General features: G+C 45.5%; 1 protein-coding gene across 1 annotated transcript in view; it reads left to right on the top strand.

Moving 5' to 3' along the window:
• Positions 1 to 15,223, top strand: part of lrmp (lymphoid-restricted membrane protein) — a 148,204-nt gene that overhangs the window by 48,519 nt on the left and 84,462 nt on the right. The window contains exons 16-18 of the mRNA XM_080207195.1: positions 10,526 to 10,689; positions 12,607 to 12,712; positions 13,162 to 13,324. Coding sequence (XP_080063321.1) covers positions 10,526 to 10,689; positions 12,607 to 12,712; positions 13,162 to 13,324 — 433 coding nt within the window. The remainder of the gene's footprint in view (positions 1 to 10,525; positions 10,690 to 12,606; positions 12,713 to 13,161; positions 13,325 to 15,223) is intronic.

The raw sequence follows: 15,223 nt of genomic DNA, 5'->3' as shown, positions 1-15,223 counted from the left end.
GGTAGGCCCTTCAAAAGCCTGACGGCAGCAGGGAAGAAGCTGTTCTTGAGTCAGTTGGTAAGTTTGTATCTATCCTCCACCTTTATTTCTATCAGGGAAGCGTGTCTGGAGTGCGTGAGATCCTTGATTATGCTGGCTGCTTTTCCTGGGACTGCAGGAAGTGTAGACAGTGCAAGTGGATGGGAGGCTGATTTGCATAATGGACTAGACTTCATTCACGATCCTTTGTAGCTTTTTGCTGTCTTGGTCAGAGCAGGAGTCATACCAAGCTGTAATATATCCAGAAAGGTTGCTTTGTACGATCCACCTATAAAAATTGATGAGCGCTGTAGCAGGTATGCTGAATTTTCTTAGCCTCGTTAGACAGTAGAGACATTGATGAGCTTTCTTAACTATAACATCGATGTGGAGGGACCAGAACAGGTTGTTGGTGAGCTGGACACCTACTTGAGTTAATTATAGGTTTCCACAATCTTCATGAGTTCATTATAAAGTGTTTAACCCTCTTTGATTTGTAGCTCGGGAGATTTGGAAGGACTGCAGATTTTGATCTCGTGACACAAATGTTTGTGGGAGGGCTGGCATCAGTTGGGTTAAATTGTAGAAGATAAAGACTTGTCCAGCAAACACGCCAAGTTTGGAATTCTGAAATAATTGCAGTCAGCAAGAGCCAACGTTCAGAGGAAGGAAATTTGGAGGAGGGATGGCGAAGGTTTCAATATTGAGTAGTATTGTTTCTTGGTCTGGATTACACGGGATGTGTTTTAACTTCATGGTAGGTTGCAGGCAATGAAAACACCACTGTCCTTAGATCTGACCTGACTGCCTCCACTTGGGTAGTGTCAAGCTCATCCCAACAGCTGGGAAGTGGATTCCCAGATCCCGGTTATTGGGTAACATCTAAGAAAGGAATGCTGGGTATCGGTGTTTTTAATTGATGCTGAAACTTGCCATTTCTCCTACTCGGAGTTGTTATCTGAGAGAGCGCCTCTTTTTTTTACAAACATGTTTGTGTAAACTTTGCATTAAAAGTCGTCATCTTACAAACTGCGGTCAGTTAGTTGACGTTTCTGTGGTGCCTATAAATATAACTCAATTGCAGAAGTGTTTCCTCCCACGCACTCTCTCTCTGTCACTGAGTTCGAAACCGGATCATGACTCTCAGGTGTGGGAAAGCAGACGTGGGCTAGGAACCCCCCCCACCACCACCTTTTTTTTAAAGCATGGTTTATATTCCCGTGTGGGGTGATTTGTGATAAGGTTGTCAAAACAGTAAAAGCATCAGATAGGGCAGATAAGAGAAGCTACTTCCTACGTGGCAGGAGTACAGAGTAGGGAGGCAGTAATGTATAATTAGAATGGAACTATTTGAAGAATGAAATTAGGAAATACAATCTCAGAGAGAGGGGAACTCTCTCCTGGAAAGACGGTGGACACTAGGGGTTTATTTAAAAATGTCATGACTCGGGTCAATAGGTTTTTGCAGGAAAAGGACATCCAGGGATATGGACCAAAGGCAGGGAAATAGGATTGAGATCCAAATCTGAATGAGGGGTGGAACAAGGTTCAAACGATCTATATCTGCTCCTGTCCAACTACCAGCCTCTAACACTTCCAAAAGTCAGACTCCTGTCCAAATATTGAGATGGCACAGTGGTTAGCACTGCTGCCTCTCAGTGCGCAAAGCTGGGTTTGATTGCTGGCTTGGCTCACCGTCTGTGCGGAGTTTGCACATTCTCCCCGTGTCTGTGTGGGCTTCCTCCGGATGCTCCGGTTTCCTCCCACAGTCTGAAAGACGTGCTTGTTAGGTGCGTCGACCCGAACAGGTGCCAGTGTGTGGTGACTAGGATTTTCACAGTGACTTCATTGCGGTGTTAATGTCATTCTATTTGTGACTAGTAAATAAACAAAGCGATTAATTACCTGGCTGGTGTTGCCCCTTAAGCTTACTGTTTCCTGCTTTTTTTCTTAATCTGCCCCATTCTCGACTCCCAAAATCTCACTGGTGCTGTGGACAATTCTCGCAAATCTACATGGCAAAGTCTGAGTGGCACCGTCAGTCATTCTCAAGGCACCTGCCTGTGGTGGTGGTGTTGGCGCCTATAAAATGGCAGCGGGAGCTCATTCTCCCCTGCTCAGCCAACAACCTGAATTCATAACTGGTTTGAAGTTTCTCCGGTAACTTTTGGAAATGTAGCAATACCGATTTTTGGAGTGGAGTCTCCGGTCTCATTATCTGCCACCAATGAGCTATTGTTGTACCCTGCCATGCGTACACGTGATGGTGCAGGCGAAATCATCCGAGCAGGCTGTCCACTCTGAAAGCTTCCAATTCGAAGCCCATCCTGAATACTTATTTATTAAGCTTGGCTTTGAAAGGGAAATTGGATAGTGAGAGTCGAGGTTTGGGCAAATTGTATGTCTCTTTTGAGACGTCAGAGGGTGGTGAATCTCTGGAATTCTCTGCCCGTTGACGTGGTGGAGGCTACCTCGCTAAATATATTTAAGTCACGGGTAGATAGGTTTCTGACAGACAAGGGAATTAAGGGGAGAAAGCGGGAAAGTGGAACTGATCCACGACAGATCAGCCATGATCTTATTGAATGGTGGGGCAGGCTCGAAGGGCTAGATGGCCTACTCCTGCTCCTATTTCTTATGTTCTTACGTCACCACAGACATGATGGCGTTCCTGTATTCTGCCCCTCTGATTTATATTAAAGATGGACCACTTCATCATTGATTTAAAACCTCGTACTGGGGGCGGGAGCAGGCAGGCGTGAAGTTCACACCACTATCCGACAAGTCCATTCCCAAATGCCGCCCCCTTTTTTCCCAAGGCGGAAGTTTGGTCCTGTACTCGCTGGAGTTTAGAAGGACGAGAGGGGATCGGATCAAGGTGTATAAAATACAAAAGTAGGGAGGTCTTGCTGCAGCTGTATAGGGCACTGGTGAGGCCGCAGCTGGAGTACTGTGTGCAGTTTTGGGCGCCGCACCTGCGCAAGGATATTTTGGCCTTGGAGGGAGTGAAGAGGAGGTTTACTAGGCTGATACTGGAGTTGAGGGGGTTGAGCTATGAGGAGAGGCTGAATAAACTAGGCTTGTACTCGTTAGAGTTTAGAAGGATGAGGGGGGATCTTATTGAGACGTATAAGATAAATGAAGGGGATGGATAGGGTAGAGGTAGAGAGATTCTTCCCGCTCAAAGAACAGCAGGACTAGAGGGCACAGCCTCAAGATGAGGAGGGACAGTTTAAAACGGAGTTGAGGAGGAACTTCTTCACTCAAAGGGTGGTGAATCTTTGGAATTCTCTGCCCGTTTGAAGTGGTGGAGGCTACCTCGCTAAATATATTTAAGACACGGGTAGATAGGTTTCTGATAGACAAGGGAATTAAGGGTTATGGGGAGAAAGCGGGAAAGTGGAACTGATCCACTTCAGATCAGCCATGATCTTATTGAATGGCGGGGCAGGCTCGAAGGGCTAGACGGCCTACTCCTGCTCCTATTTCTTATGTTAAAAAGGGATAGGTAAAGTAAACTTAGACCAAAAGTTTCCCCTGTGGGGTAATCTGGAGCAAGAGGTCACAGGTATAGGTTGAGAGGCAGTAGATTTAAAACTGACTGGAGTTGAGGAGGAACCACTTCTCGTAGAAGGTAGTGAATTTGCGGAACTCGCTGCCCTGTAGCGCAGTGGTGCCTGAATCATTAAATGATTTCATTTAGGCAATAGATATATTTCTAATTTTTATAAAGAAGGTTAAAGGGATGTGGGGGGATAAGGCAGGGAGGTGTATTTGAGACCAGGGAGAGATCAGCCATGATGATGAATGGTGGAGCAGACTCAAGGGGTTGGATCGCCCACTCCTGCTCCTTGTAGTTCCTGTGTTAGAGACTGACTGAGATTTTTCAGCTGGCCCCCCGTGTCTCCCCAGGATTTTATTGGTGCCACACCAGGAGACCAACACTTCAACCAGACTGAGCGTTCACCTCTGACCTGCCTGGGTCAGTCGTAACTGGAGATATACCCATGGCTCTGCCACACAATGGTGTCTAGTCTGCAACAGTTGTGGTGGGAATGAAGAGGCTTTTCCTCATCTCAATCCTCAATGGTCTACCCCACATCCTGAGACTGGCTCTAGATTCCCCAACCAGGGAAAACATCGTCCCAGCATCTGGTCTGTCCAGCCTGTTTACACGTTTCAATCACTTCGCCTCATCCTTCTAAACTCTAGTCAAACCAATCTTTCAGAGGACAGTTCTATCAAGCCTGCTATCAACTTAGTGAACCTTGCCTGCACTTCCTCTAATGGCAAGTATATCTCCCTTGAGTAGGGAGGCCAGAATTGCTTGCAGGTGTCATCTCACCAAGGCCTTGTATAACTGCAGTATGACATCTTTGTAGAATCATAGAACGCTACAGTGCAGAAGAAGGCCATTCGGCCCATTGAGTCTGACTAACCACAATCCTGCCCAGGCTTTATCTCCATAACTCATGCATTTGCCCTAGTTAGAACAGAGACACTAAAGGGCGATTTTTAGCACGGCCAATCCATCTAACCTGCACATCTTTGAACTGTCGGAGGAATCTGGGGCACCCGGAGGAAACCCAGGCAGACATGGGGAGAACATGCAAACTCCACACAGTCGCCCGAGCCGTGACTCGAACCCGGGACCCTGGCGCAGTGAGGGGAGCGGTGCTAACTATCGTGCTGGCCTTTCTTACTTACTTTCTGCAGAATATCAGCCCAAAGTGTAAGGGGAGGAAGTAACAACTACAAGGGCAGTGCTTAGATCACTGCGTTCTTTTTGTACTTGCTGGGTTTTTGATTAGAAGGGGGCATTTCAGAGAGTTACTGTAAGTTTCGTCTGTGTACGTGCGTGAGGGGGACTGGGTGGTCTCCTGGTTGAAGAGGAGAAGGCTGGGAAATCAGAGTCCAGTGTCAGTGTTTAACTTAAACTTCTCATTTTGATTCTTCAACAATGCATGACTGAACAAGCACTGAGAAACATGACGGTTTTATGCCAAGTTCTTGAGGTGCTGCTACATTGATTTTCATTTGATTTCTTCCCCGTTTTACAAGTTTACGGAGCATTTCTTTCTGCAAAGCACCATTCTGGCAACACTTTTTTTTTAATCTCCCTTTATTTAAAATCCACTTCTCAGATATTTCACCATGTTTAAGTTTCTTGTTTGTTAATTAATGTCACAAGTAGGCTTACGTTAACACCGCAATGGAGTTGCTGCGAAAATCCCCTCGTCGCCACACTCTGGGTACACAGAGGGAGAATTTAGCACGGCCAGCCAACGCGCCTAGCCAGCACGTCTTTCTGACTGGGAGGAAACCCACGCAGGCACGAGGAGAATGTGCAAACTCTGCACAGAGAGTGGGCCCAGGTTCAATTCCCGGCTTGGGTCAATGAGGCAGCAGTGTTAACCACCGTGTGACGAACAATACAGCACAGGAAACAGGCCCTTCAGCCCTCCAAATGAGTGGAGGCGTGGGGGGAGGGTGTCACTATTTAGCTTTTCTTCACATTCTCCATCAGGGGGTTGCCAACTGTGATGAAAATAGTTTGCTGGATTTCATCATATGACACGACTTGCCCCCAGATTCCAGTCATTAATCAGTCAATACATCCAACCTGGTGATACGCTGCCTACTTATTGCCAATTGGAAGCCGGGCCGGATGGCCTACTCCTGCTCCTATTTCTTATGTTCTTATGATGCTTGGCTGTGAGCGAAGGGGAGGCCGTGACGTAGTGGTATTGTCACCGGACTGGCAATCCAGAGACCCAGGGCACCTGGATTCGAATCTGTGTGCAGTTTTGGGCGCCGTACTTACGCAAGGATATTTTGGCCTTGGAGGGAGTGCAGAGGAGGTTTACTAGGCTGATGCTGGAGTTGAGGGGGTTGAGCTATGAGGAGAGGCTGAATAAACTAGGCTTGTACTCGTTAGAGTTTAGAAGAATGAGGGGAGATCTCACTGAGACGTATAAGATGATGAATGGGATGGATAGGATAGAGGTGGAGAGACTCTTCCTGCTCAGAAAGGACAGTAGGACTAGGGGGCACAGCCTCAAGATAAAAGGGGAGGCGGTTTAGAACGGAGTTGAGGAGGAACTTCTTCACTCAAAGGGTGGTGAATCTCTGGAATTCTCTGCCCGTTGAAGTGGTGGAGGCTACCTCGCTAAATATTTTTAAGACGCGGGTTGATGGGTTTTTGATAAGCGAGGGGATTAAGGGTTATGGGGAGAGGGCGGGAAAGTGGAACTGAGCAGCGACAGATCAGCCATGATCTTATTGAATGGCGGGGCAGGCTCGAAGGGCTAGATGGCCTACTCCTGCTCCTATTTCTTATGTTCTTATGAATCCCAGATGGAACAATTTGAATTCGATACTTTTTTTAAAAAAAAAGACTGGAATTAAGAATCTACTGATGTCCATGAAACCATTATCGATTTGTGGTTTAAAAACAAAACCCACTAATGTCCTTTAGGGGGGAAAAAAAAAAATCTGCCTTCCTCCCTCCCTTGGTCTGGCCTACATGTGATCCAGAGCAATGTGGTTAACTCCTTAAATACAATTAGGGGATGGACAATGAATGCTGGTCCAGCCAGCCACACCCACATTCCATGAATGAATTTTTAAAAAAAAAGGCCTTATTTTTATACAGGTGAAGAGAAATGGTCAAACAAAATGACACCGAAAAAAATCTTTTTTTTAATGTCCTGATGAATTTTTTCAGTGGTGTCTTCAATTACTGGAGACTCAGGGCCAATCCTGGAGGGTTGGCAACGCTATCCCATACACGTACCTGCCATATTAATTGTTACTTTCCTACCAGTCAGTAGAATATCCTTCATTTGATGCTGTTTTTCTTTACCACTCTTGTTAACAGTCTAATAAGAAAGTTGTTGGTGTTTATTTGAGGAAGTAACTAGCACTGGGCAGAAATAGAATGCACTTCTTCTTGCACAGGTTTTATTTGTTCTGCTTACCGTATTGAATTTTATTTTAATCCATTGTTTCACTGAGCACGTGGTTTCAAGCAGTGCTAGAACCTTTAATCTGCAGCTGCAATTGTGTAATAACCATTTCCCCTTAACCCTGACCTTTCCCCACCCCACTGAGTCACTGGTTTGAGGTCCTGAACATAAGTGAAACTATTTATCTCTCGTCTCCATTTCTTGTTCATTTTTTTTTTGTTTCTGTATAGCATTTGCCCCGGGCTTCGGGTTAGTGAGCAGGGGCCTATTGGGACTGCACGTGGGGCCTACACCTGGGACTCCCAGTAAAACTCGCTCAAGCATCTTGCAACGACTGGCTGAGTTTTGTAAATCAAGATTAATTTGCTTTAACATTGATGTTCCGCATCGATGTTAATCAGGCCTAGTCTGCGTTTAATCCTACATTTTGTGTTTTGGTGGATCCAGGCACAGTGAGTTGTGGACTGTGTGGGCAAGCCCCAAATGTTTGGTATCCAGTGCCCCAAGAGTTCTTTGCCCAGTCCTGCTAGAGTGGCGGGCTGACAAACATCCTCCTAGGCCTCTAGGGGTTGGCCAATTAGAACCTCGTGGGTGGAACAAGGCGCATTGTGTGCCCTTCCCAGAATAGCATCACGAATTTCTTTCTATAGTGTGTGTGGCAGGTCAGATTGCTCTAATCGTTACAAAATACCACTCACTTCCTCCTCTAACCAAACCTCTTTCTAATTGACTTGAATTTCCTGACTTTTACTTTCAACTCCACCTGCTGAAGAAATTCAGCAAATTCAAGGTGAACGAAAAGGTGCTTTCCTCTACAATATTTTGCTGCACCTTTTTTTTTTTGAGTGATTTTTCTATATCTTCCCCCTCAAATTGATCCCCCTAGCCAGGGCAATGCGGGTGGAGGGAAGAGAGAGAGGGAGAGAGTACGATGGATTCATTTGTTTGAAATGCAGAGGTTAACTTATGTTGGCACCAGATAGTTGTTTTTTTTTTAAGAAAATGGTCACTAGAGAAATGAAAGGGTGTGGGTGTAAAGTGGGTGGTGGGTTAGCTATCTCTTCATCACTTTTTGTTCGCTCATGAGCTGTGGGTATCACTGGCTGGGCCAGCATTCATTGCCCATCCCTGAAGTCATTAAATAGTCAACCACGTTTCTGCGCTCTGGAATCACATTTAGGCCAGACCCGGTAAGGACAGCAGATTTCCTTCCCTGAAGTAGGGAGTTCTGCTCCGATGGCTGGATTACTTTAGAAATACTAAAAAGTAATTCTGTTTTTAATATTTTTCACAAAGGTAAATGAAACTCAAATTTAAAAGGCAATAAAATTTGTTTCCAAAACTAGTGTTGTTATAAAACATGCAAAGAATACAAAGATATATATTCAACAAATACAAGACTTTGGCCAAAGGGAGATCTGGTGATGCAACTCCACTTCAAGTTTCCTCTGCAGATCTCTGACTTTTGTGTCAAAATCTTGGACAATTATACAATTTTGTTATTTTAGATACAACCTAGCAATTAACTTAACGTGATCTTATTTAATACTTGTCAACCTATTCATGGCATATTCTCAAATCGAATTATAATCTGATACCTTAAATACCGATTTGTCAGTTGTCCATTCGTCTATCGCAAGTATACTCTTAAATCAAAATGGCTTCCTTGTTGCTTAGCAATGCAAAGCTATATTTTTAACTTTATTCAGTGTTTTGCAAGGAAGTTCTCGGCTGGATGTGGGCCCATGCATCTGACAGAAGTCCCAGACTAAACTCCTTGTTCTTGAATAGAAATGTATGTGATTTGTCCTTTTTAAACAAAGGATGGTTTCATACTGCGCCATATTCAAGTTGCATTTGTTGTTGAGTTTTGCAGTCAACTCTTTAGTACAAGAAAATCTTGGGCTAACAATCAATTACTGATAAATTTTACAAGTAATGTTTATTGATGTCTTTTCTTTTACTTCACAGGCGCTTGGGTCCGCCTTGTTGCCCAACAAGGGGGCATACACGCGGTGGGTCGTGCGAGGGCTGCTCTTGGATGTTGCTTCGAGAGTTGCCTCGTGCTTCACGTCGTTAGTGTATGCTTAAACTGGACCGTCTGACGGGCAACACGACAGCTCAGTGACTATCACTGTTTGCTGTGCAGATACGTGGATTTGGGCCGGTGTCTGTGGGAGTTTACACACCCTCCCCGTGATTGCGTGGGTTTTCTCCGGTTTCCTCCCACACCCCAAAGATGCGCTCTTGGGCTGATTGGTGTTAACAAATTATCCCTAAATTAGCCTTTTCTCAATCTTCCCCAATAGGCGTAGACAAAGGTCATGGGTAGAGGAGGGCACTCAATGTTAAAATGGCGGCGTGGGCTCGTTGGGCCGAAGGGCCTGTTTCCCGTGCTGTGTTCTATTAATGACTCTTAAAGTCCTTATTAGTTTTCCATTTATTTCCAAAACCTTGTATTAAAATATTAACTGCTTTGCTCTCTATGTTGGATATTATGATTAAACCCCCTTCATCACTTCCCTAAGGGCATTAGTGAACCAGATGGATTTTTATGACAATCACCAATGGTTTCACGGTCATCGGTGTATTCTTAATTCTAAATTTTTATTGGATTCAAATTCCACCATCTGTTGTGGTGGGAGTTGAACCCAGAGCATTATCCTGGGTCTCCGGATTCTAGTCAAGTGACAATACCACTGTGCCACTACGTCCCCCTATACTATCACGCGTTTTTCTCCCAGTAATCATCGTTAACATTGATCACTGCTGAACTCATCCCTGCTGAGCTCCAATAGTTTAGAAAGAGTAGGTTGCTTTCAGTTGAGGTGACTCCAACAAGCCGAGCCAAATGTCTGCGCTGTTCTGGTTCTGATCTCTCGCGCATCCCCAATTTCTATCACTTCTTCTTTTGGGACTGTACGTGCAGTTGCGTTAGTTCAAATTCCTTCTCGGATGGCAAGCGGTTAGCACTGCTGCCTCTCAGCGTCAGGGACCCGGGTTCGATTCCTGGATTGGGCCACCGTCTGTGTGGAGTCTGCATGTTCTCCCCATGTCTTTGTGGGTTTTTCCCCGCAGTCTGAAAAGACGAGCAGGTTAGGTGCATTGGCCGTGCTGAATTCTTCCTCAGTGGACCCGAACAGGCACAGGAATGTGGCGACTAAGGGATTTTCACTGTAACTTCTTTGCAGTGTTAATGTAAGCCTACTTGTGACACTAATAAATAAACAAACCTCAGTGTGCCTCTCACCTCCTCTCAGACTCTCCTGTGGTCAAATATTTGGTCAGCTGTCCTAATCTCTTTTTGAGATTGTGTTTAGTGCAGTGCCTTGGGGTATTTTACTGTGTGTTAAAGGTGCTGCATAAACAGAAGTTGTTGTTAGCTCTCCCATTGGAAGCATGTAGCCAAAGGGGGAACTATTTTGCACTCTTGTGCGTACTGCATGGAAGTGTCGCTTCAAGGGCGGTTCCCAATTTATTCTCTCTGAATTAACCTCCTCGTTTGTCAATGACTTTTGATTTTCTTCTCCCTGTCCCAGCATCTGAAGGGGAACCTGCGGGAGAGGAAACGGCTATGGCTCCAGAATATCTGCTTCTTGGAGGATGAGAGGTTGGCTGTGGACCGGGAGTATATTAGAATGGCGAGCAACTTCCGAAGAAGCAAAACTGAGCAGCTGCACCGGAAGAGGAAAGAAGCCACCAGGTAGAGGTGCTGATGTTGGGATTGGATAATGAAGATCCTGCTTTAAGGCATTTGGAGGGTTAACTTACAGAGACTGCATAGACGAGGCTTGTACTTCCTTGAGTTTTGTAGATGAAGGGGTGGCCTAATTGATTGGGGTGGCACAGTGGTTAGCACTGCTGCCTCACAGCGCCAGGGACCCGGGTTCAATTCCCGGCTTGGGTGACTGTCTGTGCGGAGTCTGCACATTCTCCCCGTGTCTGCATGGGTTTCCTTTGGGTGCTCCAGTTTCTTCCTGGACTCCAAAGATGTGCAGGTTAGGTGGATCGGCCATGCTAAATTGCCCCTTAGTGGTGGCGGGGAGGAGAGAGACAGAGATGGTTAGGGTAAATGCATGCGGTTATGGGGATGGGGCCAGGGTGGGATTGTGGTCAGTGCCAACGTGATGGGCCAAATGGCCTCCTTCTGCACTGTAAGATTCTATGACTTTTCTTTCTCTTTGTACCCTAGCACTGTATGTGCAGGCATATCAGGGAATGCTTACTCTGTTAGCTGGAAGGCTGGTTAGAGATGCCAACAGCGTGGGTTCAATTCCTGTATCGGCTGAGGGTTTTTTTATGAAGGTCTTACCTTCTCAACCTTACCCCTGATTAAAACACCACCAGCCAGCTCTTCGACCTTGAAGGGGAGAGCAGCTCGAGGTTATCTGGGACTATGGCAACTTTACCCTTTTAGCTTTATACAGAAAAAAGGGAGGAAAGTATCCCTCCCCCACCTCTCTCTACTCCCGACTACGACTGCTGGGGGTCAGTTGGGAACCTTTGACAAGAGTTTTTGTTGGGGTTGAGGGGTGTGGAGCCAAAGCCATGCAGCTTGAGGCAGAAATCGACCACAAATCGGAACTGAGAAACAAAATGGACTTTTTCCTATGTTTTTCTTGTAGCATTTTGTACCAGTCGGCACACAGTCCCTGCAGGATGCCCATAAATCCATCTTAACAGCTTCCACCAGACTTCCGCCTCTCTCGCCAACCATCCTTGCCTCAGTGGCACAGTAGTATTGACGTTGGACTAATAATCCAGAGACCCAGAGCAAGATCGGGGGGACCCGAGTTCAAATCCCACCACGGCAAATGATGAAACTTGTATTCAATAAAAATTCTGTAATTTGTAGGTCTAACGGTGACTGTGAAACCATTGTCGTAAAAACCCATCTTAGTCGCTCGTGCTTTGGGGGGGGGGGCGAGATCTGTGTCCTTACCTGGTTTGCCCTCGATGTGACACACAGCAATGCGGTTGACTCTTAAATGCCCTCTGAAATGGTGGGCAATTGGGGGGGGTGGGCAATAAATGTTGCCCTGCTAGCAACACCCACATCCTATAAATGAATAAAAATTGCCCAGTTCGCTAAAAGGCTTGGAGCGATTATTGTGGAGTGTGAATGAAACTTCCTTCAACTGTTTATCTAATCAGCGCATTCACCCCCCAAACAGTAATAAATCTCCAAGAAGGAATTTTAAATTGCTTCCTTGAAACATTTTCTTTAAATATCCATTAAAGTTGTTCCAAAACTTCTGGCAGCCGAAACATTAAGGTGATTCATTCTCCTTTTTCTTTATATGTCCCCCTTTTTTGTTAAATGTGGTGTAAGCTGTCAAAGCAGCGGGATTTTTGTTTACGAGCTTGCCCGTGCCATACATGGAAGTGTAGAAACGAGAAATGTTCGCTTGTGCAATTTGCCGTCTGGTTTGTTACTCTACAACAGTAGAGGGCAGGGGGCAGGGAGGTGCTTTTTGAGAATTTTTCAAAGTGTTCAGAGACACCAGCGCTTACGAGGAGGGAGCCGGAGGGTGGGATTTGCCACTCTGTTACGCAGGTGTGTGTGTGTGTGCCGCCTGAGTGTCGCTGTGAACTTGTGGCTTTCTGCTGCTTTTGACAGGCTGCAGGAACTCGAAGCACAGAAGCAGCTAACGGAGCAAACAGTAGCTTCCCTTAGAATTCAACTGCAACACATCGCTCAGCAGCTCAGAGATCTGCAAATAGAGGCAAGTGGGTTTTTTTGTGTGCGTCCCTCAATTGTCATCGTTGCGTGTGTGTGTGAGTCTTTTTATTTTTTGGCCTGACTTTAGAAACTGATAATATCTGGATTGTTTAAGAAGAATTCTTTCTCTGTGGAACTGTTCTGAAGTTTGACAGAAGGAAGTGAGTGAGCTTGTGTGGGTGCAATGTGTGGGTGGTTACTTAAGGCAGTTTGTGTATTTTTATCAATTTTAACTGTACGTTTATTTTAACTAACTAGTCTTTTTGTTTTAAAGTGTCAATTTTCTAAAACAAAATAGTATACATGGGACTATACGCTGAACATAGCAGCACTCACGAGCAGACATAACCTGTGTGTGTTTCATATGTGAAGCGTGTGTGTGTAGATAGACATGTGTGCAGCTCTTTTATAAACTGACCGCACAGCAAACCAGTTTTTTGTGCTGTTATTCAGATCTGTAACAAGGACACTGAATTAACCTCAGTCAGGAAAGGAACAGAAGTGTTACAGCATGAGCTGGAGGAAGCAGTCGTTACAAAACGCGATCTCCAATCCATAAACCGAGCTCAGGCAGACGCCGCTGAGGAGTTCCAACGCAAACTAAAGCAGCAGCAAAGTAAGTCGACTTCAGAATGAATTTCCACAGCCTGCGATCTTAAACGGGAATTGTTCCTGATCGATATTCCGTGTCCAGCAAATTTTAATTTTGCTGAAAAAGGTAAAGGGTCTTATTATTTTTTTTTTGTGTGTGGCTACCTCGCCCGTTGCAGTGATAATAACTTCACTCTGTAATTTTGTTTTGCGAGAAATGGTCTGGGGAGATTGTAAGGTCTGTCTGAAAGATGGACATTTGCAAATTGAAGGAGACTGGAACTTGGAATGTAAAATTGTTCTCAGTTGATGGGGTGGGGGGGCGAGGGCAGCGATTATGTAATAGTGGAATATTACTGTAAAGTTCAGCAAAGTTAAACGTTTATTTATTAGCGTGAAAAGCAGGCTTGCGTTAAATTACTGTGAAAATCCCCTAATCGCCACACTCTGCCTGCTTGGGTACGCTGAGGGAGATTTTAGCTTGGCTAATGCATCTAACCAGCACATCTTTTGGACTGTGGGAGGAAACCAGAGGCCATTCTGCCCACTAACTCTCCAAAAGAGCATCTTACCCAAGCAGCGACCCCTTCCCCAACACCCGATCCCCATAACCCATAACTTGGATTATGGCCAAGACTAAACCCCCCCCCCCAACCCGTGTATCTCTCGACCGGAGCACCCAGAGGAAACCCACGCAGGCCTGGGGAGAATGTGTGCAGGCTCCAGTCACCCAAGGGCAGTATCGAACCCAGATCCGTTCAACAGCCTTCAACTGAACCCCGCTGAGGCAGCAGATTAGCACGGTGGTTAGCACTGCTGCCTCACAGTGCCAAGGGGGCCAGCTTCAATTTCCCAGCTTGGGTCATTGTCTGCATGCTCTCCCCATATCTGCGTGGGTTTCCTCCGGGCGCTCAGGCTTCCTCCCACAGTCCCAAGACGTGCTGGTTAGGTTCGTTGGCCGTGCTAAATTCTCCCTCCGCGTACCCGGACAAGTGCCGGAGTGTGGAATGTCAGTGTAAGCCTACTCGTGACACTAATAAATAAAGTATCCTTGTAAATGGTACAGCTTGGGTAGAGAACTCTATATAAACTAAGTAGTCAGGAGGAGGATTGACACAAGATGCGATTTAACAAGTTCCTGAGGAAAAGACAGGGCAGGGTAGTGATGTGGGGAAGAACTACCAGAGTATGATAGGATTAGGGTTAAAGTTAATGTAAAATAAGACCAATCAGATCAGTCATTATCTTATTGAATGGCGGAGTTGGCTGAATGGCCGATCCTGCTCCTAAGTCCTATGTTCGCTCGTAACTTGGGTCACAAAGAAGTTTAAGAGCCTCTATTTCTGTATTTTTATTGAAATGCACACTTCATGCTTAAGGTGGATGAATTTGTGGTACAAATGGTCATGTTATGATGGTTCACAGTCCTCCAAGTGGGGGGGGAAAATCACCTATTCCAGGTGGGATGTATCCCAGGTTACTCAGGGAAAGATGAGTGGAAGCTGTAAAGGCTCAAGCCACAATCTTCCAGTTTGCTTTTGGAGCTGACAGAGGACTGGATGGTTCTAAATGTTGCACTCCCTGCTTATCCCTTTTTCAAAAAAACAGAAGGCTAAAGCTGCCAAATACAGTCTAGTCAACTTAACGTCAGGTAGGGAAACATTGGAGACCATAATCTGGGACTAAATTTATATTTGGGCCTTTAACGAATTGGAGTTGAATAGCTGGTTGAAATTTAGACCAAAAAACTTGGCAATTAACCTGTACATTTTCCAGGGCCTTGCTTCTACCAATCAGAACCTGCTTGCCAACCAATCAGCACCTGCTTATTTAGTCGAAATTGCCATTCCTTTTGAGATTTGGTATTTTTGTGAATCTGTCCTGATGAGTGTAAGATGCAAAGTTTCAACATGCCTCTTCTTCA

The sequence above is a fragment of the Carcharhinus amblyrhynchos genome, chromosome 19 (assembly GCF_965287045.1).
Source record: "Carcharhinus amblyrhynchos chromosome 19, sCarAmb.v2.hapA, whole genome shotgun sequence".
NCBI classification, from domain to species: Eukaryota; Metazoa; Chordata; class Chondrichthyes; order Carcharhiniformes; family Carcharhinidae; genus Carcharhinus; species Carcharhinus amblyrhynchos.
This window is presented reverse-complemented; position numbering and strand designations above follow the sequence as displayed.